The sequence below is a fragment of the Cajanus cajan genome, chromosome 10, assembly GCF_000230855.2.
Source record: "Cajanus cajan strain Asha chromosome 10, NIPB_CcT2T_4, whole genome shotgun sequence".
Lineage (NCBI taxonomy): Eukaryota > Viridiplantae > Streptophyta > Magnoliopsida > Fabales > Fabaceae > Cajanus > Cajanus cajan.
The window spans coordinates 31,978,186-32,003,134 of record NC_138526.1 but is presented as its reverse complement, the minus strand read 5'-3'; the positions used below and the strand labels follow the sequence as shown (position 1 = coordinate 32,003,134).

Genomic DNA, 24,949 nt, shown 5'->3' with positions numbered 1-24,949 from the left:
GTCATCAGGTCTATACATCCCTATCGGAAGGAGAAGAGCACTTGATGACGACGACCGGCCTTGATGCTTGTGAACCGGCCTTCCTAAAGATCTGGCTTAAAGAACGTCGAGAAGGATCTTGATTCCTCTTCGTTCTTTGATCTTTAACAGGGTTGTATCCTAACCCTTGTTTCCCCGGATTATCCTTGATAATGGGTAGCTCCGGGATTCCTTGGGAGTCCTTGCCTAATCCTTGTCCTGGCAAGTATCCGTTCTTTGTGAGCATATGGGCTACCTTCTTCATTTCTCGGGGAAACGTTTCAACATTGGCAATTTCCAATGCTTGGAAGGCGGTTTCCAAAGCTTCCTCTGCTGCATCCACATAAGGTATGTTGGATGGCTTACTGATGAGTACGTCATCTTCAGCTTGTACAGTCACCAGTTTGTCACCCACTATGAACTTGACTTTCTGGTGGAGCGTAGAGGGTACAGCTTTTGCATCATGAATCCAAGGTCGGCCAAGGAGACAGCTGTATGCCGGAGTAATGTCCATCACTTGGAATTCGACATTAAAGATAGTGGGTCCAATTTGGATTGGAAGATTGATCTCTCCCACCACTCTTCTCTTAGAACCGTCGAAGGCTCGAACGATCATGTTACTCGGGTGCATTTGGACTCCCTTGATTGCCACTTGATCGAGAGTTCTTTTAGGCATCACATTCAAGGAAGATCCATTATCCACCAAGACTTTTGCGATGTGATATTCCTTGCACTTTACAGAGATGTGCAAGGGCTTGTTGTGATTTGGTCCCTCGGCGGGGATTTCTTCATCGGTGAAAGTGAGGTGATCATTAGCCGTGATGTGACTAACAATCCCCTCAAACTTGTCTTGGGAGATAGTGTGCGACACATATGCCTCGTTCAAGACTTTCAACAGAGCTTGCCGATGCGGTTCGGAGCTTAGGATCAACGACAACAGCGTAATCTTTGCTGGCGTCCTATGAAGTTGATCCACGATGGAGTACTCGCTCTGTCGGATAAACTTTAACAGCTCGTCTGTCTCCTCCTCGGATTCTCTTTCCTCAGTTTTCTTTTCTTCTTTTTCTTTATTCTTGGGGGTTTTATCATGAAGATCTTTGGGAGTGTAGATCCTGCCACTCCTAGTCATGCCCCCAAGTCCAGCGATGTTAGAGATATCGCTGTCGGCAGAAGAATGGATGTCGTATATCCATGGCACAGCCTTATTCGATTCGTAGGGAAAAGGCCTTGGAGCGATGATCCTTAACGGTGTTGGACCTTCCCCTTTGTTCGTCTTGATTACCAACAACGGTGTTGACGTGTGTTCGCTTGGCGCGGTTGTTGGCTTACTCTTGATAACGAATGGCGTGCGATCCATCTTGAACATACGCATCGATTATTTCTTTCTTTTATTAATGTTTATTAATGAATTACTAGGAGGGATGTATGAAATGCAAACCTAGATCCCTCCATGATTTTTGATAAGAATGCATGATATGAGATGATGATGTTGAATATGCATGCATTGTGTTTATTGAACTAAGCATTATCATGTTTTTAGGATGTCCCTAAGATGATGCATGATATTGCTTGGTTTCGGGTAAATATCATTTTTCTTTGCTTTTTTGAATATATTTTTTTTGTATTATTTTTTGGGTGAAAAGGGAAACTACCTATATGAATGTGATGAAGGTAGATGTTAACACCATGCGATGGAAGATTCTTATTCCTATTTATTTTTTTATTTATTTTTTTTTTAAAAAAGGAATGTTGTATGTTTAAAGAATGCAATGTATGCTCATACAATGTCACATAAACAATGCACACACAATTCACTCATCCACGAACAGTCACGAGCGAATTACGAGGTAGGGGTATCCTGCAGAAATGGTGCATATTCAAGGTAGGTTCTAACTGTTCTCACCAGTCCAAGGCCCCCAAGGTGCCCCCATTATAGGGACCCAATTCCTCTCGTCGTGGGTCGATGGAAAGTTCCAACGCACCGTCGGACTCAAGTTCATGGTTATCACCTTGAGTGATGTTTTCCGACAACGGTCTGCGGGCACCTATAGACCCATTCGACAACCGGCCGTACTAACATCCACTCCCTATGGTTAATCACTCATGCCCCCGGGTATAGAGGGAACTGTTGTGTGCAAAGGTTTGTGTACAGTTTGTATTTCAAACAATTGCGAAAATTTAAACATACAACAGTTATTAAAAGCCAAATAGATAAAACATATTATCATACAAGCGAGGGGTAATGAAGTAATTTTAACTATTATTTGTTAAAATTAATCTGTCACTAAATGGGACTGACTCTCGAGGCTTCCCCAGTGGAGTCGCCATCTGTCGCCACCGGCCCGAAACGGGCTTTCGGCAATCGCGAGGGATGGTTGGACTCGTTTATTTGTTTAAAAAAATGTGGATTGCTAGAATGACGTATTCTCAAACTGAGACCTTGTCAAACGAGCAATTTTATTAAATGATTCACCAATCCATATTAATCCCAAGCGGGACCCTCCATGGATTAGTGGTTTTCGCAAAAGGAGGGTTCGTGGAGTCGCCACCAATGTTTTACTCAAAACATTGGAAAAAGGGATAAGGCAATTGATTTTATAAATCAACTTTGGCCATTACAACCAGAGTTGGGTAAGGGAGTCGGTTACGCGTGGGGAAGGTGTTAGCACCCCACAGCGCCCCTTTCGGGTTCCCTATGACAGATTATTTCTAAAATAACAGTAAAATTACTAAATTACCCCTATTTATTATAAGCAATTATAAATTGACTATCTACATGATGACAGTTAAATATACACACAGAAAGCAGTAAAAGGAAGGATTTAAGAAGAAACCTCTTGAAGCGTGCTTTTATATATTGAGTAAAAACTGGGAAGCTTTTTGGCGTTCCCTCGCTCTACAAGCTCGCTCGCTCCTCCCTAAAAACTTTTGACTATGGAAATCCGGAGGATTTCCCTTCGACTAGGTTCGAATCTCCAAGCTAAGTGCTCGGAATTCCAGAACTTCGTCGGATCGACTCCCAGAGAGATTTCTAGGGCAGAACACTGCTCAAAAACCCCAGAATACTCAAGGAGGGAGTCAAAACTGAGTGTAGAAGTGTCGAGAGACGTCCAAATGGCCTCCTATATATAGGAATGGAATTCAGTACGGCCCCTGGGTTCAATACGGTCCGTATTGCAATTTTGCACTTCAGTACGGCCCGTATTGAATTCAGTACGGCCGTACTGAAGCGCCGACACTTGCCGACACTTCAATACGGCCGTATTGATTCAATACAGCCCGTATTGAAGTGTAAAACAACCAATACGGCCGTATTGGTTTCAATACGGGCCGTATTGGTTGCAGTACGGGCCGTATTGAGTACAAAATATGCAGTACGGCCGTACTGAACTCCAAGGAGGCCGTATTGAGCTCTAAACCTCCCACTTTCTTATTTTTTGCTACTCTAAGACCTCTAAACCTACAGATAGTCATCCTATGGTCTTCTGGGAGTCCTTCTAGCTGACTTTCCTTTGATCTTCGAGAGTCTTCGAGTCTTATTTCCGTCCCGGACAATTTTAGGGGTCTACAATTGGGATGTCACCTTTTCGATTGGTCTTTGGTAAAGCATGTCACCTTCCAGTGGAAATTGAGCATAAGTCATATTGGGCAGTAAAACAATGCAACTTAGCTTATGACAAAGCTGGCATGGAAAGAAAGTTGCAATTACAAGAACTTGAAGAGATTCGCTTAGAGGCTTATGAGAACTCAAAAATGTACAAAGAGAAGACCAAAATTATCCATGACAAAATGATATCAAGAAAGGAATTCTCTGTTGGACAAAAAGTTCTTCTTTACAATTCTCGCCTCAAGCTCATGCCCGGAAAGCTTCGTTCCAGATGGATAGGACCTTTTGTAGTTACTGATGTGTTCCCTCATGGAGCAGTAGAGATCAAGAGTGAATTATCACAAAATAAATTTAAGGTCAATGGCCACAGACTAAAATTTTTTCATACAAGTGAAGGATACCAAGAGCAAACTGTTGAGGAACTCAGCTTGCATGATCCATTCCAACCTCCATAAATGAGGGAGTTTCTTTATCCTCTCCTTTTATTTCACTTGTCATAATTTACATTGCATAACATTGAGGACAATGTGAGATTTAAGTGTGGGGGGGATTATTCGTTAGATGTTTTTGTTATTTTGGGTTTTATGTTTGGTTGTTATGTAAAATTTTGCATGTTTCTCTTTGATTTCTGGGTTTTGATAGTTTTTAGGCACTTGCTTCACTCTAAGATATGAGTTACTTGATGTTACATGGATTGAAATCCCTGTCTTTCTCTGCTTGTAAAGTTGATTATGAGGTTTGAGAGGTTGAATTGAAGGTGATAGATATACCCTGTGTGAGGAATTAAGCCATTCTCTATTCTTTCTTGTGTGATATGCCTCTTGATTGCTTGCACAGTTGCCTTGTCTTGACTCTATTTGATACTTCTTGATTCACATGCATGTTTGGATATGATTAAGGCATTTTTGTTCCTATAAGCCTCTAGCCAAATAAGCCTGCCTTGAATTAACTCCTTTGATAACCCCTGCTAAGCCTATTTACCCTTCTTTATTTGAAGCTCATTACAAGCCTTAAGTGAAAAACCAAGATCACCTTAACCTTAGGGAATTTTGGAGCTTTGGAATAGTTTTGGGAATAAATTCTTGAATAAGTAAGGGATGTATCATTGGTTATTAAATTTTGGCTAGTTAATTCTTCCTGTTGTATATGTCTTAGTGTTTCATGATGTGTGACAAAAAAAAAAAAAAAAAACAAAAAACAAAAAACAAAAAACAAAAAAACAAAAAAAACAAAAAAAACAAAAAAAAAAAAACAAAAAAAAAAAAAAATTAGTTGTTTTGAGGAAAAGGAAAATAATTGGTGTTGGAGGTGTATTAGCAATTTTTGGGTTTGCTCTTATGCTTATTTCATACTTATTCCCCATTGCTCCTATAGTTCCTCTGGTTTATAGCTACTTATCCTAAATTTTATCCCACCTTGTCCTTGACCACATTACAACCCTGAAAAGACCTTATGATCCTTTTGTGCATGTTTATTGGGCATTGATTTTAGAGGCTTGCCAAGTCTATCTGTTGCTTGTTTTTTTTTCATGAGTGCTTTGAGAGTATACAGTTGCCTAGACACTTGAGAGATACAGTGATACAGTGCATCTTGTGAGGTTCTGTTACTTTTGATTCACCTCTTGAGCTGATTAATTATCTTGCCATGCCTTGAAATGCTTGGATAATTTCCATAAGTGTCTAGTTTCTCTGACTCTTTTTGTGTTGAACGTTGTCTACTTTTTTTTTTTTTTTTTTTCCCAGGATTCATTTAGGATTGTGCAAATCTATTTGTTTTCTTGTGTGTATTGTTTACTCTGTTTCTTCCTGTTTCGTCATTTTCTTTGATATTGTTCTTTGCTTTGCTTTCATGATTTTGCCCAGGAGTGCAAAAAGCTAAGTGTGGGGGTATTTGATAAATCATAATTTGATATGTATCTTTTCCTTTAATTTAGCTATTTTACATTCCAGTCATGGCTAATTATAGGATTTAGATAGATATGTGTGTTGTTAGGCCTAATTGGATAGTTGGGAATTATTATTCAAAATTTTCGCTGTTTTTGGGCTGATGAACATGTCTCGGTTTTCAGGCCATAACTTGGGCTGTGGTGATCCAAATGGAGCAAACTCGGTGGCCCTGGAAAGCTAAGACAAAGACCTAAATATTTACAGAAGGAGCCGTTGGCAAATTCGTCCATCTAGAAGGTCCAATTCGGTGGTCAAAAATCGGTGCGGAAATGGAATCCAACTCATCCCACCAACAACACCAACTCATCCCACCAACTCTCCCATTTCGTTTTGTCTACTCTTTTCCCCATTATTTTACAATTTTTTTGTGTTGTATGAAGGCTATAAATAGGCCTTCACTTCTCCATTGCAAGATGTCCCAAAACACCTTCAAATAAGTTACTCTTGGGTGTTCTTCTACCTCCCTTTCTTCTTCTTCTTCTCCATTTCTTCTTAGTCTTTCTTGTTATTTAATGTTATAATGTCTTTTAATTTTATGGATAGCTAAGTTTCTAATTCAGCTTGTGGTAATAAGTTCTAATGGATTTTGAGGTTTGAAGAAAATTTTGTGTATCCTCAACTCTTAATAATTGAATTTACCTTTATCTTTCTATCTTGTTTATGCTTATATAATTGAATTTGAATTGATCACTTAAATTCATTACATAAGATGTTCTCATTAACTCCTTGAACTAAGACCTATGTGATGCTTACTTACATTGGACTTAAGAAGGAATGCAAGACCAAGAATTATGTGACACTTGTTTACATTAATTTTGAGAAAGACAAAGGAACATTCATGGACTTAATTGATTGACTCATTAATTGTTTGCCGATTCAAGGACTTAGAGTTTAACTAGGGATTAAATGTGAATGAATAATTCTAACCTTGTTAACTCAAATCATGTTTGCTTAAACATTTGAAGAATCTCCTAAATTAATTGACGCTTGATTGATTAACTTTGGGACAAGCAAGATTTGATTAATTAAATTCTCCAATGGATGGCTTGTTGGATTCTTGGACTTAGAGACCAAATAGGGATTAAATTTGGACGCTTGATCCTAACCTAATGGACTCAAATGATGTTCGCTTGAACTTTGGAAAGAATCTATTTAAGTTTTGTTGGTGCTTAACTAATTGAACTTAAATGCAAGAAATTAATTATTATTTGAGATTGAGATTTTGAACCAAGGATAAATCCAAAGAACGAAAATCCACAAGTTGAAGTTTTTATCATCTAAGTTTATTATTCAACTTCTTGTTCTAAAAATTATATCAAACTCCAAACCCCCCCTTTTCCAAAATTTTGTTAATATTGCTAATATAATAAAAAGAATTTCCTTTGATCCTCGAGAGACGACTTTGGGGCACTACTGTGCTACAAGTTTAAACTCATTTTACATTTGTGTTTGATAGAGGCTTCGACAACCTCTCGTCAGAACACATAAAGATCAATCAAATTGGGCATGACTTATGTATAAAAGTCCAAACAAAATCAGTGCAAGGGGCATCTCCCTTTAATGAAGGAATGAAAGATGATCACAAATGTTGCAAAGAAAAAAGCCCTATAAGAAACCCATTGAGAGGGCTATGCAAAGATTACGGCCAGGTCCGCTAGGAGACTCACAAACAAAAAGGGTAGCCTAGGCCAAAGTGAGGATCAAAAAAAAAAGAAGAAAAGGTCCGCTAGGAGGCCCACAAACAAAAATGGTAGCCTAGGAAAAAGTTAGGACAAAGCAGTATCCCAGGCTGAAAACCAAAAGGCGGCTCGGGAAGATCATTTAATCAATATGCAATCCCAAGTCATCGCTTAACTTTGAAGGGAATAATAAGCAAACAAGGAAAATGATTTCCTCATTTTGAATGTGCTTGTTCATCAGCCTAAATCACTAGCCTACCTCAACCAACCGTTCTTCTAAAATCATTTTTGAAAAAAATCCTTTCTAACAAAACTTCAACAAAAAATATATGTATATATCTCCTTCCTCTCTTTCCTCTTGACCTATATGGAATTAAGATAAATTTGAGAGATACATGAAATATTCACAATGAACACTCACAAGGGAAAGATGGAGGTGTCCTAGAACATAGTCTAGGTACACCTGATATAAGGGTTAACATATCATATTCAGTACAAGTGAGAGGGTCGAACTACACAAACCTCCAGTTCAAGAAGCAACATTGAATTCAACAAGGCTAAAAGCTAACAACCCATGTCATTGATCAATGCACATAGATTAATTTCTTGAAAGTAAAAATAAATTTGCATTTTAAGCATTAGTATAGAAGCATCATTGCATAACATGCATATGGCACAAGTGAGCACAAAAGGGTATAAGTTCATTAAAAAAAATTGAAAAAATCCAATCCATTCCTACTTTGCATTTTCTTTTGGATTCTTGCATTCTTTGTGTGTGTCTATCCATCACTTGTCGGAGGAATCAAGAGGCCAAAGCACTCGTAAAAAAGATCAATAGCTAGACAATGCCTTAAGTGCCAAGATCATGTCAAAAGGCCTAGTGCTAACAAGGGCATTCCATACAAGTGGTTTCATATAGGCACCAAGAAAAGAAAGACAAGTCAACAGCAAGATGGGATAGAACTGAACGAGGAAGAATAATCAACTCCATAAGCATGAAGAAACCACCAAGCCTTATTCTGTCTTCGACCGAGCTATACTCCTCAACCGAATGATGGAAGATCCATGAAAATGCCAAGATCAGGAATGTTTTCCTACCAAAGCCAGGAGTGGCTTCCAAAATAATACTCATCCATAAAGATTGAGAAAATAACATCATCATGGGATGGGATCCCTCCACCAATGATGATAACAAAAGATAAAACAGAAAAAGGCAATTTTTGTACATGTCGCAACCCAAAAATTTCCGATCTCGCGACTAATGGTTTACACATCCTTTTAAAAGTATCATTAATTAAGGAATGCCCGGACACCAGACTAATCCTTAATTAATGGTTTTGAAAAATGAGTTCATGGAGTCGCCACCAATGTTTTACTCAAAACATTGGAAAAAGAAAAGGTTTCTAAAAAATCCAATAATGGCCTTGAAAACCAGAATTGGGTTCAGGGGTCGATTATGTGTAGGGAAGGTATTAAGCACCCCTACAACGCCCTTAATTGGTACCCTATGATGAAGTTAATATTACAAATGATAATAATAGAAATATTAAATCCCCTTTTATTAATAATTATTTACATGCTTGAAATTTAAATTATACAATTAACCCTAAAATGTTTACATGATTATTTTTATTATAATAATATTTATTATAGATAAGAAATAAAAAAGGAGAAAGAGATTAATTGAAATACCTCTTGAATGAGCTTTATTGAATCTTCAAAACAGGAAGATTTTAGGTGCTTTGTGGCAACCTTTCACACTACAATGCCTCACAAAATCTCAAGAAATACAAAAGAGAGAGGGAGAAAGAAAAAGAGAGAAATTTTGAGCTCTAAGGAGTTTGGACGAAATTTTTGGAGTCTTGAAAATTGTGCCCAAGCTGTCTATTTATAGACTACAAAAAGGGTCAAGAACGGCCCGTTCTAGATTTGGCTGTTACGTGTAAATTTTGTAACTGGAACGACGCGTTTTGAAGCTAGAACGGCCCGTTCCAGCAATGAGATTCACACAATGTTGGTTAGGTTGGAACGACCATTCCAAAGAAGGTTTTTTAGGCCTTTTTCATAACTTGGAACGGCCCGTTCCAGTTTGGGAACGACCTGTTCCAGTTAAGGTTTTAACCCCCTTTTTATGAGCTTGGAATGGCCTGTTCCAATCTTGGAACGACCTGTTCCAATTTAAGAACTTGGGTTTTTGGCCCGTTCCAAACTAGGGTTTTTGGCCCTTTTAGGAACTTGGAACGACCCGTTCTAAATTGGAAACGACCCGTTCCAGTTTTGGAACAGCCCGTTCCAGTCTTCTAAAATCAGCTTGTTTGGGCTTTTGGGCCTTCTAAAGTCCTGTCTTGTTATTTGCATGCTTCGAGAGCTCCTTCCCTGCATAACAACGGTCCATTTCCTTGTTTGTATGCCCCTAGATGAAATTGAGTGTCTATAGCTGCCCCGCGTTACTTGTCCTTTGGAATAGCTGTGTTTTTTTTAAAGGCAAGTAAAGACGTAGACATTTTGTCCGGGTCTTCTTCTCGTCTCTGTGTTGATGCTTCTACATTGCTTCCCTTGGATAGGTGTATTCGCTCTATTATTACCTTTTAGAGCAGCTGAGTGTTGAGTTGCACACTCTATTGGGTAACAAGGGTGACAAACTATACACCTGATCTTCAGTCTTCGAGTAGAAGCTCCATTGTTTCTCTTATAATAATGTGTCCCTTTATTTGTACCTTCCTTCACTCTGAGGTTAGGTAACCCTCTTCAATCTTGTACTAGTTTTGGGGATCTAGCAATCCTTTCACTAAGGTCAGGTAACCCACTTTGTACTAGTTTTGGGGATTTAGCAACCCTTTCACTAAGGTTAGGTAACCCACTTTATACTAGTTTTGGGGATCTAGCAACCCTTTCACTAAGGTTAGGTAACCCACTTTGTACTAGTTTCGGGGGTCTAGCAACCCTTTCACTAAGGTCAAGTAACCCACTTTGTACTAGTTTTGGGGATCTAACAACTCTTTCACTAAGGTCAGGAACCCACTTTGTACTAGTTTTGGGGATCTAGCAACCCTTTCACTAAGGTCAGGTAACCCACTTTGTACTAGTTTTGGGGATCTAGCAACCCTTTCACTAAGGTCAGGTAACCCACTTTGTACTAGTTTTGGGGATCTAGCAACCTTTTCACTAAGGTCAGGTAACCCAATTTGTACTAGTTTTAGGGATCTAACAACCCTTTCACTAAGGTCAGGTAACCCACTTTGTACTAGTTTTAGGGATCTAGCAACCCTTTCACTAAGGTCAGGTAACCCACTTTGTATTAGTTTTAGGGATCTAGCAACCCTTTCACTAAGGTGATGTAACCCACTTTGTTATAGTTTTAGGGATCTAGTAACTCTTTCACTAAGGTCAAGTAACCCACTTTGTACTAGTTTTGGGGATCTAGCAACCCTTTCACTAAGGTCAGGTAACCCACTTTGTACTTGTACTTTATGTCTTCTCAATGGTGTTGTGCGATGAAAGACTGCCCCTAGGTGGATGGGCAGGAGAGTTTTGATGTGCCCCTATGTTGGTTGGCAGAGAAGTGGATGGTTGGCAGGGATTCCAGTGTTGCCCCTGTCACTTGAGTATTGTGATGCCTCTCCAGGCGCCTTCATTGTGGGATGGTTGGTAAGAGTTTGGTGTTGTTCTTGCCAAGGTGAGTATTGTGATGCCTCTCCAGGAGCTGATCTTGTGGTAGGAATATTTTTATTTTCTTAGCTTCGGCTTTTTCATGTTTGAAGCTTGCCTTTTCTTCTTTTTATTATTATTTTTTTAATGCTTCGGTTTTTTCAACATTTATGGAGCTTGCCTTTTTCTCATGTTTTTTGCTCTCTTTTTATTGTCATTATTGGCGGAGGGATCTATTCCATGATGATGTTATTTGCTGAATCTTTATTGATGAGTATTATTTTGGAAGCCACTCCTAGCTTTGGTAGGAAAACATTCCTCGTCTTGGCATTTTCATGAATCTTCCATCATTCGGTTGTGGAGTATAATTGGTCGAAGACAAAATAAAGCTTGGTGGTTTCTTCATGCTTGTGGACTTGATTATTCTTCTCTCCTAGTTCTATCCCGTCTTGTTGACATGTCTTTCTTTTCTTGGTGGTTATATGAAACCACTTGTATGGAATGCCCTTGTTGGGGCTAGGCTTTTTGACATGATCTTGGCTCTTAAGGCACTGTCTAGCTGTTGATCTTTTTATGAGTGTTTCAACCTCTTGATTCCTCCGACAAGTGCTGGATAGACATACACAAAGAATGCAAGAATGCAAAAGAAAATGGAAAGCAGGAATGGATTGGATTTTTTTCAATTTTTTTTTTAAAATGAACTTATACCCTTTTATGCAACTTGCTCCATATGCATGTTATGCAATGATGCATCTATGCTAATGCTTATTTATGCAAGGTTTATTTATTTACTTTTTGAATAATTCCCATTGGATAAAGAAAGTTTTCTAAGTGTGTGAAATGCTTGTTGGATGCATGCAATGCATGTTTTGATTTTAGTGCTTTTTTTTAAGAAGGTGGCTTTCCTTTTCTCCTTCTCACGAATAAACAACTCTGATTGATGCATAACTTCAGTTTTATTGGCCACTTGGCATCAAACTGCCTTGGGGTTTTCTCTTTTTCTTTTTGTTTTTTTGTTTTTTTGTTCAAAAACCCTAACTTTTGCCTAGGATATCCTAGCGAGTATTTTTGCTCTTTTTATTTGCCCTAGTTTTTGCCTAGGACGCCCTTTACGAGTTTTCATCCCAGCAGGTCATTTTCATTTTTTGTTTCTCTTTTTTTGCACTTGTTTAAATTTTGACAACCATCAACAATATATCATTAAGTTTGGACAAGACAGAAACGAAAGAAAAAGATGATTTAGAATGGATGGTTAATGGAGTAGGATGATTTAGAATGAATGGGTAGTGGAGGTAGAATGATTTAAAATGAATGGGTAGGTGAGGTAGATGAGTGTTTAAGTTTTTTAAACAAACATTTCCTTGGATAATTATTATAATCATTCTACTAATTATCTTGAACTACATATCCGAGTCTCAGGTAGAGTCTTTGCAGAATTTGGCCCCTTGTAGAAGTGTTCAAGCTGCCTTTTAGCTTTCAACTATGAGAATCATCACTTGTTATTTTTATCCTTTTTAGATCCCTAATTTTTTCCTAGGACGTGTCCTAGCGGGAACTTTCAATTTTTTTATTGTTTACCTAAGATGCCTGTCGCCACCGGCCCAAACGGGCCTCGGCGGTCGCGAAGACGGTCGAGCTCGCTTTTATTTTAGTTTTGAAAATGTATTGGATTATTAGAACGACTTGTTCTCAAACTGAGACCTTGTCGATCTTATCCAATTTATTTATTAAATGTCTCACCAATCCATGTTAATCCCAAGCGGGACCCTCCATGGATTAGTGGTTTTCGTAGTAAAAGGGTTCATGGAGTCGCCACCAATGTTTTACTCAAAACATTGGAAAAAGAAGTTTAAGGCAATCGATTCAAAAATCGACTTCGGCCATTACAACCAGAGTCGGGTAAGGGAGTCGGTTACGTGTGGGGAAGGTGTTAGCACCCCACAACGCCCCTTTCGGGTTCCCTATGACAGATTATTTCTAAAATAATAGTGCAAAATTACTAAATTACCCCTATTTATTCTAAGCAATTATAAATTAACTATCTACATGATGACAGTTTAAATATGCACACAGAAAGCAGTAAAAGGAAGGACTTTAAGAAGAAACCTTTGAAGCGTGCTTTTATATATTTCGTAAAACTGGGAAGCTTTTTGGCGTTCCCTCGCTCTACAAGCCCGCTCGCTCCCTCCTATAAAATTTTGACTATGGAAATCCGGAGGATTTCCCTTCGACTAGGTTCGAATCTCCAAGCTAAGTGCTCGGAATTCCAGAACTTCGTCGGATCGACTCCCAGAGAGATTTCTAGGGCAGAACACTGCTCAAAAACCCCAGAATACTCAAGGAGGGAGTCAAAACTGAGTGTGAAAGTGTGGAATGACGTCCAATTGACGTCATATTTATAGGGAACAGGCCCAATACGGGCTACAGAATCAATACGGCCGTATTGAAATTTTTGAACTTCAATACGGCCGTATTGAGTTCAATACGGCCGTATTGAAGCTCAGAAATTTCAATACGGCCGTATTGAGTTCACTGCGGCTGTATTGAAGCTTCAATACGGCCGTATTGATTTCAGTACAGCCGTATTGAAGTTTCAGAAACTTCAATACGCCGTATTGAGTTCACTGCGGCCATATTGAAGCTTCAATACGGCCGTATTAAGTTTAGTACGGCCGTATTGGGCTTCATTCCCTCCACTTCCTTATTTTAAGCTACTCTAAGACCTCTAAACCTACAGATAGCCATCCTATGGTCTTCTAGGAGTCCTTCTGGCTGACTTTCCTTCGATCTTTGAGAGTCATCGAGTCTTATTTCCGACCCGGACAATTTTAGGGGTCTACAGCTGCCCCCCCTTTACTTAGTCAAACGGCCTTTTGGTGTACCGATTGACAAGTAAAGGAGTTGACCCAATTGTCCGGGTAATACACCAACCTTCTGACTTGTAGTGTCTTCCGGTGGAAAATTGTTGAGTAGCCTCTCCAGGTTGTTGCATACCTCGGCGCTTCTGACAACCTCGGTAGCTAAGTTTAACACCAACGTGCCTCTGACGACGCTGATGGCTGAGTATTGTCCCTCCAGACCTTGAGTATTGTCTCTCCAGACCTTGAGTACTGTCTCTCCAGACTTTGTTTGAGTATTGTCTCTCCAGACTTTGAGTATCGTCTCTCCAGACTCTGAGTACTGTCTCTCCAGACTTTGAGTACTGTCTCTCCAGACTTTGAGTATCGTCTCTCCAGACTCTGAGTATCGTCTCTCCAGACTCTGAGTACTGTCTCTCCAGACTTTGAGTATCGTCTCTCCAGACTCTGAGTACTGTCTCTCCAGACTTCGAGTACTGTCTCTCCAGACTTTGAGTATCGTCTCTCCAGACTCTGAGTACTGTCTCTCCAGACTTTGAGTATCGTCTCTCCAGACTCTGAGTACTGTCTCTCCAGACTTTGAGTATCGTCTCTCCAGACCTTGTTTGAGTACCGTCTCTCCAGACCTTGTTTGAGTACCGTCTCTCCAGACTTTGTTTGAGTACCGTCTCTCCAGACTTTGTTTGAGTATCGTCTCTCCAGACTTTGTTTGAGTATCGTCTCTCCAGACTTTGTTTGAGTATCGTCTCTCCAGACCTTGTTTGAGTACCGTCTCTCCAGACCTTGTTTGAGTACCGTCTCTCCAGACCTTGTTTGAGTACCGTCTCTCCAGACCTTGTTTGAGTACCGTCTCTCCAGACCTTGTTTGAGTACCGTCTCTCCAGACCTCGTTTGAGTACCGTCTCTCCAGACTTTGCCTCTCAAAATGAGGTAGTTGAGTATAGTTTGTCTCCACAGTCCACAATGCTGCTTCGACGGTTTGTTTTTCTGATTTTGTGCCGCTGAGGGCTGGATAACGCAGGGATCCGTCTAAGGGATGTGCAGTCATTCATAGGTTCTTGTGTCCCAACTTGCATTGCTTAGTTTGGTACCCATGGGAATTTTTGACTCCTTGGGGTGTAGACACAGATGCTCTCTCTCTGAGTTGAGCGATGCCTTATGTTTGGCTGACGTCCTTTTGACGTGAGTGGAGTATCCCGGTTGTCCTTATTCGGGTGTCTCTCTCTGATTTTCTGATTGTGTTGCCTCTGTGTAGGCTGTTATCCGCTGGGGGATTTTGTCGTTGATTTTGATTAGCCTCTTCTGTTAGGCGTATCGGCTTGACGTTCGATGTTTGGCTAAGAGCCGGATTCCACTTGGGGAATACTTATTGATATTTTTGATTTTCTTCTCCTTTTTGCAGGGATGCCTCTTGAGTAGGCGATTGGGGATTTGGGGATCTTATTGTATCCCAGAGTATTATTTAGGAAGCCTCTACAGGCTTAGCCTCGCTCAGCGCTTTGAGTCGGAGAGCTATCTTCCACTGAGGAAGTGTTAAGTCCTTTGACTTGTATATACTGTTTGGATGATCGCACTTCCATTGGGGATTGCGTCGATTTTGCTTTGATAGCTCTCGCTGGGGATTTTTCCGTGAGCTTGAGCTGAGGTTCCCTCTGGGGAGTATTATTTCTGCGAGCCTCTCCAGGCTCAGTTATTCTGCATGCTGTGGAGGATGTGGAGTATTATTTTGGTAAGCCTCTCCAGGCTTAGTTATTCTGTACAAACTGTTTGTTGGATTTTCTATATCCTTGCCTTTTTTCATTTTCGGCTTTTTCTGTATTTTGCCTTTTCTTCTGATTTGGCTTTTTCTGTATTTTGCCTTTTTTATGTTTTTGGCTTTTGCTGTACAGAAATTAAAAGTGCTAAAGAAATTAAATTCAGTTATTATGAGAGAGTATTATTTCGGCAAGCCTCTCCAGGCTCAGTTATTTTGTAGGAGTATTATTTCGGCAAGCCTCTCCAGGCTCAATTATTCTGAAGGAGTATTATTTCGACAAGCCTCTCCAGGCTCAATTATTCTGTGGGAGTATTGTTTCGGCAAGCCTCTCCAGGCTCAATTATTCTGTACGAGTATTATTTCGGCGAGCCTCTCCAGGCTCAGTTATTCTGAGAGTATTCTTTCGGCAAGCCTCTCCAGGCTCAGTTATTCTGAGAGTATTCTTTCGGCAAGCCTCTCCAAGCTCAGTTATTCTGAGAGTATTCTTTCGGCAAGCCTCTCCAGGCTCAGTTATTCTGTATGATGCTGTTGATTTTCTGAATCTTTGCATTTTGCTTGCTGCTGTCATACACAAGCAATTTTCTATTTTTCTATTTTATGCGGTTGCCTCATGATAAGGTCTTTGAATGTGCAACTAATGTGTGTGTGATGCACAAATGCAATACAATTTTTTTATTTTTGTTCATTTATTTAGAAAAGTGAGTGGCTCTCCCTATCCTCTTCTTCTTGGAGGACTTTCTGTCATTGACGCGAGGGAGTATTTTTGTGAGCCTTTATGCAGGAGATTATGGATTTTACAGGAACCCCTCCAATTTTCTTTTATTGACCGATTATTAATGGAATTTCGTACAATTTTTATGAAAAACCAATTCAGAGGCATAATCACATGGTCAAGAAAGAAAAGAAACAAATGGATATTTTTATTGATATTCACAAGTGTTTTTACAGAAAGATATACAGAAGGAAATTTCTGAAGAATGGCTGGCCAAGGTAGGCTATACATTTTTGGCTTAAACAATTATATCTGTAATTGTCGCTCTTCCCGTTCCCCTAATCGTTTCGGGTGAGATGCCTAAGCCAGGAGTGTAGATACTGCAAGACGCTTGCTTCTAGAAGATTATCACTTGAACCGCCTTTCGGTTTTCGGTTCAAGTGATCGTTGCTTGCTTTGTTTTTATATCTTATTCTTTTGCCCCTAACTTTTGCTTAGGACGTATCCTAACGGGGTAAATTTGCCTTTGTTTTGCCTAGTACCCTTGTACTGGCAGGCTTTTTATTTTGCCCTAACTTTTGCCTAGGACGCCCTTTTTGGGTTTTCATCCTAGCGGGCCTATGCAAGCAACGTCTTCAAGCGTAGTACGTCAGCGTTGACTGGGTATAGAAGTTCTTCTCCATCTATGTCTGTGAGGATCAATGCTCCTCCTGAGAAGGCTCGTTTTACCACGTATGGTCCTCCGTGATTTGGGGCACACTTTCCGATTTTGTCCTTTTGAGTTGGTAACAATTTCTTAATTACCAACTTTCCCTCATGGTAGACTCGAGGGTGGACTTTCTTGTCAAAAGCCTTTTTGATCTTCCTCTGATAGGCTTGACCATGGCATATGGCGTTCAACCATTTTCTTCAATGAGGTTCAACTGGTCATACCGGCTTTGAACCCATTCTTCTTCGGAAAGTTTTGCTTCCAAGATTACCCTTAGAGAAGGTATCTTGACTTCGACGGGTAGAACTGCCTCCATCCCATAGACGAGGGAGAATGGAGTAGCTCCTGTAGATGTGTGTACTGAAGTCCTATAGCCATGAAGAGCGAAGGGTAACATCTCGTGCCAGTCTTTAAATGAGGCAACCATCATTTGCCCTATTTTCTTAATGTTCTTATTGGTTGCCTCGACTGCCCCATTCATCTTTGGCCGATATGGGGAAGAGTTGTGGTGTTGGATCTTGAATTCTTGGCACAGTTCTTCCACCATTTTGTTGTTCAGATTAGATCCATTATCAGTGATGATTTATTTCTCCATGCTTCCACTAGATTATTCTAAAATCTTTTGGGACAAGAGAGAAGAGAAAGGAAAGATATTTTTGTTCTGAAGTTTGTGTTTTAGAGGGGATTTATTTTTCAAAAATGGTTTTTGTAAGAATGGATGGCCAAGGTAGGCTTATGTGTTTAGGCTTGTTTGATTAAACACTTATGAAGTTAAGCACGTCTTGGTTATTAACATTTGTGATTTGACAACTTGGATAGCTTTTCTTGAGCCCCTTTGTTGAATTCAGTTGGTGGTACCATCATGGATTTCTTTTGTTTTTTGTTTATTTTGCAACCGTAATTTTTGCCTAGGTCACCCTTTCGTGGGATTCCTAGCGGGTTCTTTGCTCTTATTTTTGCGCATCCCCCTTTTTGGGTTTTCTGCCGAGCTTCTTTTATTTTAAAAGATTTCTTTTTACCCATGATGGCACTTGTCAAGGCCAAGGGAAGGTGCTCCAAGTTATCACACACACTTCCACATAAAAATGATGTGGGTTTATTATTATTAAGATGATTTTAACCTCATTCATGTTTATTCAAACAGGGTTAAAAATAATGTGGTTTAGAATTTTATTATAAGCAAGAAAAGAAGCAATGAAGAATGATTTTATTATAATCATAGCGGAAACATGTGTCCTTTTTTCATCACTGGTATGGGTCCTAATGTTGACCTCTTTTATCTCTCGGCCATGCCCCAAATTTATAGTCTCCAATTTCTCTTGACGAGCTTCTTGATCTAGCAATCTTTGCAGATCCGGAGAAATGGTTTCCTCATCACTGTCCAACTCAACCCTTTCACCTTCGGATCCCGGTCAGAGCGAACAATTACAGACATAATTATTTTATTGGTTCTGTTTAGGTTTAGAATTATTAATGTTAATGAGGAAAGAGAGAAAAGAACAAAAAAGAGAATAATGTGAAAAATGCCTCTTTATTGATATGTATTAAAACTGTACAAAAACCCTTATTTACATGAAAAGGTTCTCATGATCTCGGGTACTGATCATGAGTCCCTAAAAGAGAAATATGAAGGGGCCCTATCGTGGCTTGTTCTTCTCTCTACTCCTGCTTTGGCAGAGGATTCTTGCTCACATCGGGCGCTGTCGAATCGAAGGTGACCCACCCGGCATCAATAAGGTTTTGGACCTTGTATTTGAGAGCTAGGCATTTCTCTGTTGAATGCCCTGGTGCCCCCGAATGGTATAAACATTTGTCTTGTGGCTTGTACCAATCGGGGTAAGGTGGGTCGATCTTCCTTGGTGGAACATGAGCTAGAAGTTTGGCTTCTACTAGCTTCGGCAGGAGATCGCTATAAGTGGTCGGAAGTTTATCAAACTTCTTCACAGGGGTGAATTGCGATCTTCCCGACTTCGAAGTGGAAGTAGCCGAGGGTATGGTTATAGCATTGACTTCTCCCTCTTTCTTCTTCCCGAAGACCTTCTTAGCTTCATATGATTGGGAAGGCTTAGCCAGCTTCCCACTTTTAAGTCCTTGTTCCACTCTCTCCCCAATGGTGATGATGTCCGAGAAGAGTGTCGTTGTGTTCCCTATCATTTTATCGTAATAGGGACCAGTCAACGAGTTGATGAATAAGGACACCGTCTCCTTATCTGACAGCGGGGGCTCTATCTGTGCCGCCAACTCCCTCCATCGTTGGGCGTACGCCTTGAAAGATTCATCATTTTTCTTACTCAAGGCTTGAAGATCTGACCTATCGGGTGTTAGGTCGATGTTGTATTTGTAGCGCTTGAGAAAGGCGTCGGCCAACTGCCTCCATGTACATACTTGATTTCCATCTAGCTGCATATACCAGTTGAGCGCGGTATCAGCCAAGCTCTCTTGGAAGCAGTGGATCAAGAGCTTTTCATTTGTGGCATATGCAGCCATCTTGCGACAGTACATGGTGAGATGACTTTTGGGGCAAGTCGATCCCACGTACTTTGGGAAATCTGGCACTTTAAATTTAGGAGGGAATTGAATGTCCCTCACTAAGCACATGTCGGCGGCATCTTTGATGTCAAAATCATGCCCCTCCATAGCCCTTAGCCGATCCTCGAGGGCGTGGAATTGTTCCTTTGATACTTCGGGCTCTTTAATCATAATTCCAGCCCCAAGGGGTACAGCGTGTGGAGGATCTTCTTCATGCTCTTCCTCCTTTCCCTCATGATGGGACCCATGATCACTGTGATGAGATCCATGGATGTTGTGATGACGCATGAGTTCCATCATTTGCGCCATTTGGTCTTTAAGTTGTGAAAGCTCGGTTGTGAGCTTTTTGTTTTGCTCCTCCAATGCTTCCATTTTCTTGATCTTCTTTGCGCGTGTGAGGACAGAGAGATGACCAGCCACTTTCTAAAATGAATTTTTTAATCTAATTAGTTTATTCATGAATACGCTCTTGACATGAGTTTGATAACCCTCCATTTTTAAGGCGCTGCCTTTTTAAAACAGAGTGTTACTACCCTCCTTGACTTATGATCTCTCCTCAACGGAGAATCTCGATAATTATGGGTCTCTTTTACTCATGTCAAGAGGTATTGGTGAACCTAGAATGCATGGTTTATGAGGATGCATGATATCTTTATTGGTAATGATGCACATGCTCCTCACTTTTATTATATTTTCACACATGGTCTTTCCTCTCATGTCATGGTTTTTTCATGCATGGGGATTATTCTTTAGACCTTATCACGAGGTTATTTATTAATGCACAAACAATTGCACATAAGCATTTACACAAACAATTAACTCATCCACGAACAGTCACGAGCGAATCACGAGGTAGGGGTATCCTGCAGAAAGGTGCATATTCAAGGTAGGTTCTAACTGTTCTCACCAGTCCAAGGCCCCCAAGGTGCCCCCATTATAGGGACCCAATTCCTCTCATCGTAGGTCGATGGAAAGCTCCAACGCACCGTCGGACTCAAGTTCATGGTTATCACCTTGAGTGATATTTTCCGACAACGGTCTACGGGCACCTATAGACCCATTCGACAACCGGCCGTACTAACATCCACTCCCTATGGTTAATCACTCATGCCCCCGGGTATAGAGGGAACTGTTGTGTGCAAAGGTTTGTGTGCAGTTTTTATTTCAAACAATTGCGTAAATTTAAAAATACAACAGTTATTAAAGCCAAATAGATAAACATGTTATCATACAAGTGAGGGGTAATAAAGTAATTTTAACTATTATTTGTTAAAAATAATCTGTCACTAAATGGGAATGACTCTCGAGGCTTCCCCAGTGGAGTCGCCATCTGTCGCCACCGGCCCAAACGGGCCTCGGCGGTCGCGAAGACGTTTGAGCTCGCTTTTATTTTAGTTTTGAAAATGTATTGGATTATTAGAACGACTTGTTCTCAAACTGAGACCTTGTCGATCTTATCCAATTTATTTATTAAATGTCTCACCAATCCATGTTAATCCCAAGCGGGACCCTCCATGGATTAGTGGTTTTCGTAGTAAAAGGGTTCATGGAGTCGCCACCAATGTTTTACTCAAAACATTGGAAAAAGAAGTTTAAGGCAATCGATTCAAAAATCGACTTCGGCCATTACAACCAGAGTCGGGTAAGGGAGTCGGTTACGTGTGGGGAAGGTGTTAGCACCCCACAACGCCCCTTTCGGGTTCCCTATGACAGATTATTTCTAAAATAATAGTGCAAAATTACTAAATTACCCCTATTTATTCTAAGCAATTATAAATTAACTATCTACATGATGACAGTTTAAATATGCACACAGAAAGCAGTAAAAGGAAGGACTTTAAGAAGAAACCTTTGAAGCGTGCTTTTATATATTTCGTAAAACTGGGAAGCTTTTTGGCGTTCCCTCGCTCTACAAGCCCGCTCGCTCCCTCCTATAAAATTTTGACTATGGAAATCCGGAGGATTTCCCTTCGACTAGGTTCGAATCTCCAAGCTAAGTGCTCGGAATTCCAGAACTTCGTCGGATCGACTCCCAGAGAGATTTCTAGGGCAGAACACTGCTCAAAAACCCCAGAATACTCAAGGAGGGAGTCAAAACTGAGTGTGAAAGTGTGGAATGACGTCCAATTGACGTCATATTTATAGGGAACAGGCCCAATACGGGCTACAGAATCAATACGGCCGTATTGAAATTTTTGAACTTCAATACGGCCGTATTGAGTTCAATACGGCCGTATTGAAGCTCAGAAATTTCAATACGGCCGTATTGAGTTCACTGCGGCTGTATTGAAGCTTCAATACGGCCGTATTGATTTCAGTACGGCCGTATTGAAGTTTCAGAAACTTCAATACGCCGTATTGAGTTCACTGCGGCCATATTGAAGCTTCAATACGGCCGTATTAAGTTTAGTACGGCCGTATTGGGCTTCATTCCCTCCACTTCCTTATTTTAAGCTACTCTAAGACCTCTAAACCTACAGATAGCCATCCTATGGTCTTCTAGGAGTCCTTCTGGCTGACTTTCCTTCGATCTTTGAGAGTCTTCGAGTCTTATTTCCGACCCGGACAATTTTAGGGGTCTACAATGCCCTTTGCGGGTTTTCATCCTAGCAGTATTTTGCAAGTGATATTATTTTTTGGCATAACACTTCTTTGCTTTGACAAAATCTCCTGCCATCCGCGTTTGGGAAGACCAGCGTCTTTGATGATTAACACTGCCCCTCATTCCCGTACACGAAGGAGAAAGATGTTGCCCCAACTTACGGGTGTTGAGAGAGAGTTCTTTCATGAGCTGAGATTTGTGCTTCCTTCGTCGGCCAAATTGAGCGAAAATTGTTTTTTTTTTTGCAAGACTCTTCTTATGCAATGAGAATCTTATGTAAGAATCTTCTTATCACTCTCTTATTTTTGTGTTTCGAGGAGGTGATCTTATTATCTACCTTAGACTTAGACAATGCGTCGTAGATTTTTAGAGTTTTGATTAATTTTATTATCTTCAGTCATGTTTTTTTTTTCATGATGATTGATTTTGGAATTTAATGTTTGACATAAGAGGGGAAAGAATAGACGAAAGGGTTTTATAGAAATGACGTATGTTATTGATGAATGTAAAAAAAAGTAAGCCCTTATTTTGAACTCATGATCGTGGGCGAAGGTCATGAGTTAAGCATGAACTTAAAGTAAATTCTTTTTTTTTTACAAAAGGAGAACCCCCTGACAGCTTTCTAATAGACCATCCCAAGATCGCCACTTATCTTGCTCATTTAGCGATATTAGATGCTCTAGCCTCAAACTTGAGCCATCCGGTGTCTATAAGCCCTTGTACGCGAAGCTTCAAGACTATACAATCTTCGATGGAGTGCCCCGCTGCTCCCGAATGATAGTCGCAAGTTTCTTTAAGCCTATACCATGATGGGTATGGTGGTTCTTGCTTTCTTGGCAGTGGGATTCTCACCAACATTGAGGCCCTTACTAGTTGAGGAAGCAAGTCTGCATAGCTCATAGGAATTTCGTTAGAAGTCTTTTTTACTTTTGAGACTATTTTAAGCTTCTAAGGAAAGACGGGGAGAGTGGTAGCACTAAGTTTCTCCTCTCTTTTTCTCCTATAGACCCTTTTTGATTGACTATCCTCAAATCGTGGGGGTATTGTGGCATCGCATATGAGTGGAATCTCCTGTGTTGGGCAGGTTTCAGCAGCTTCTTTACCATCAAAATTATATGTTTCGACGGCTCTCAATCTTTCTTCTAGTGCGTTTAGACATCCTCTAGTATGGTCGATGTCGTGTTGCATTCTGGTGATGGCATCGATCATCTTAGTCATTTGTTGTCTAAGCTGTACAAACTCCATAAAAAGTACACGACTTCTTTCTTGTAGAGCTTCCATGACTATTTTCCCTTGAGCTTCGTGAGTGTGGAGTGTTTAGGAGACACCTTCGAGTGACAATGAATAGTTTTCTATTAAACTATTTGGATTTAAATGCATGAAAGGGAATTCATAACAAAGATTTGATGGCTCATCCTTGCCGCGAGGTGAGTTATCGGTGTTCCTCTTCATAATATTTTATGATGTCACAGAGGTCACACTGATTTCTTGTCTTTCATACAAATCCCCTTGTGATCCTAAATATATGATATGCATGTTCCTTTTTTTTTCTACTCTTTATCATGTTTCTATTATCTAAAGGAGAATATGCCTGGTAAAGATGAGATTTCTTTTATTGAATTTTTTTTTTACAAAAAGGAAACTACCTATATGATGTTAATGCAATGCTGACATAAGAATGTACAAAGGGGTATAAAATTTTTATTATTATTATTATTTTTTATTTTATTATCTATTTGCTTATTTTAAAATTCCAATCCACTCTTATTAGAAGAAATAATATAAACAAATGCACACACACATGCTCAATCAATATACACCCACGAACGATCGTATTCAAATCCTTGGTCTATGGTCCCTGTTAAGAAAAGTGTGTTGTATAGGATAGTTCTAATCACACCGGTCTTAAGGCCCCCAAGGTGCCCCCATTATAGTGACCCAGTATCTCTGTCGCTGTCACCTGGCAAACTCTAAGGTCTGTTGCAGTATTTCGGGCTAGAGTAACCGGTTATCACCTTAGTGTGATTTCTGACAAGGCTCACAGGCTCTAAGGCCAAACTTGGGCCGGTCGTACGTCAACCACACCCTATGTTTAATACTCTCATGCCTCGGGGTATAGGGGGAACTGTTGTGTGCAAAGGTTTGTGTACAATTTTATTTCAAACAAGTGCGCAATTTAAATAAGCAAACAAACAGATATTAAAGCCAAACAAATAAAACAAATAAAGTAAATGGGAAAAATATTTAAATTATTATTTTTATTTTATTAACTTCATCAATTAAATGGGCTTGACCCTCTTTAAACGTCCTTAGTGGAGTCGCCATCTGTCCCAACCCGAAAATTTCCGATCTCGCGACTAATGGTTTAAACATATTTTTAAAAGTCTCATTAATTAAGGAATGCCCATATACTAGACTAATCAGTAATTAATGGTTTTGAAAAATGAGTTAATGGAGTCGCCACCAATGTTTTACTCAAAACATTGGAAAAAGAAAAGGTTTTTAAAAAATCCAATAATGCCTTGATTGGGTTTGGGGGTCGATTACGTGTAGGGAAGGTATTAAGCACCCCTACAACGCCCTTAATTGGTACCCTATGATGAAGTTAATATTAGAAATGATAATAATAGAAATATTAAATCCCCTTTTATTAATAATTATTTACATGCTTGAAATTTAAATTATATAATTAACCCTAAAATGTTTACATGATTATTTTTATTATAACAATATTTATTATAGATAAGAAATAAAAAAGGAGAAAGAGATTAACTAAAATACCTCTTGAATGAACTTTATTGAATCTTCAAAACAGGAAGATTTTCGGTACTTTGTGGCAACCTTTCATACTACAATGCCTCACAAAATCTCAAGAAATACAAAAG

At 39.8% G+C, this 24,949-nt stretch overlaps 1 protein-coding gene across 1 annotated transcript; it reads left to right on the top strand.

The window, feature by feature from the left end:
* The first annotated feature begins 3,594 nt into the window (after positions 1 to 3,594).
* Positions 3,595 to 4,080, top strand: LOC145952434 (uncharacterized). Its single transcript, XM_083064797.1, has one exon. It carries the CDS (start codon positions 3,595 to 3,597, stop codon positions 4,078 to 4,080), a length of 486 nt encoding a protein of 161 aa, XP_082920923.1.
* The last annotated feature ends 20,869 nt before the right edge of the window (positions 4,081 to 24,949 follow it).

What these genes read in the sequence shown, in the direction of transcription:
- LOC145952434 (XM_083064797.1), top strand. Translation starts at nt 3,595, where the DNA reads ATGTCACCTTTTCGATTGGTCTTTGGTAAAGCATGTCACCTTCCAGTG.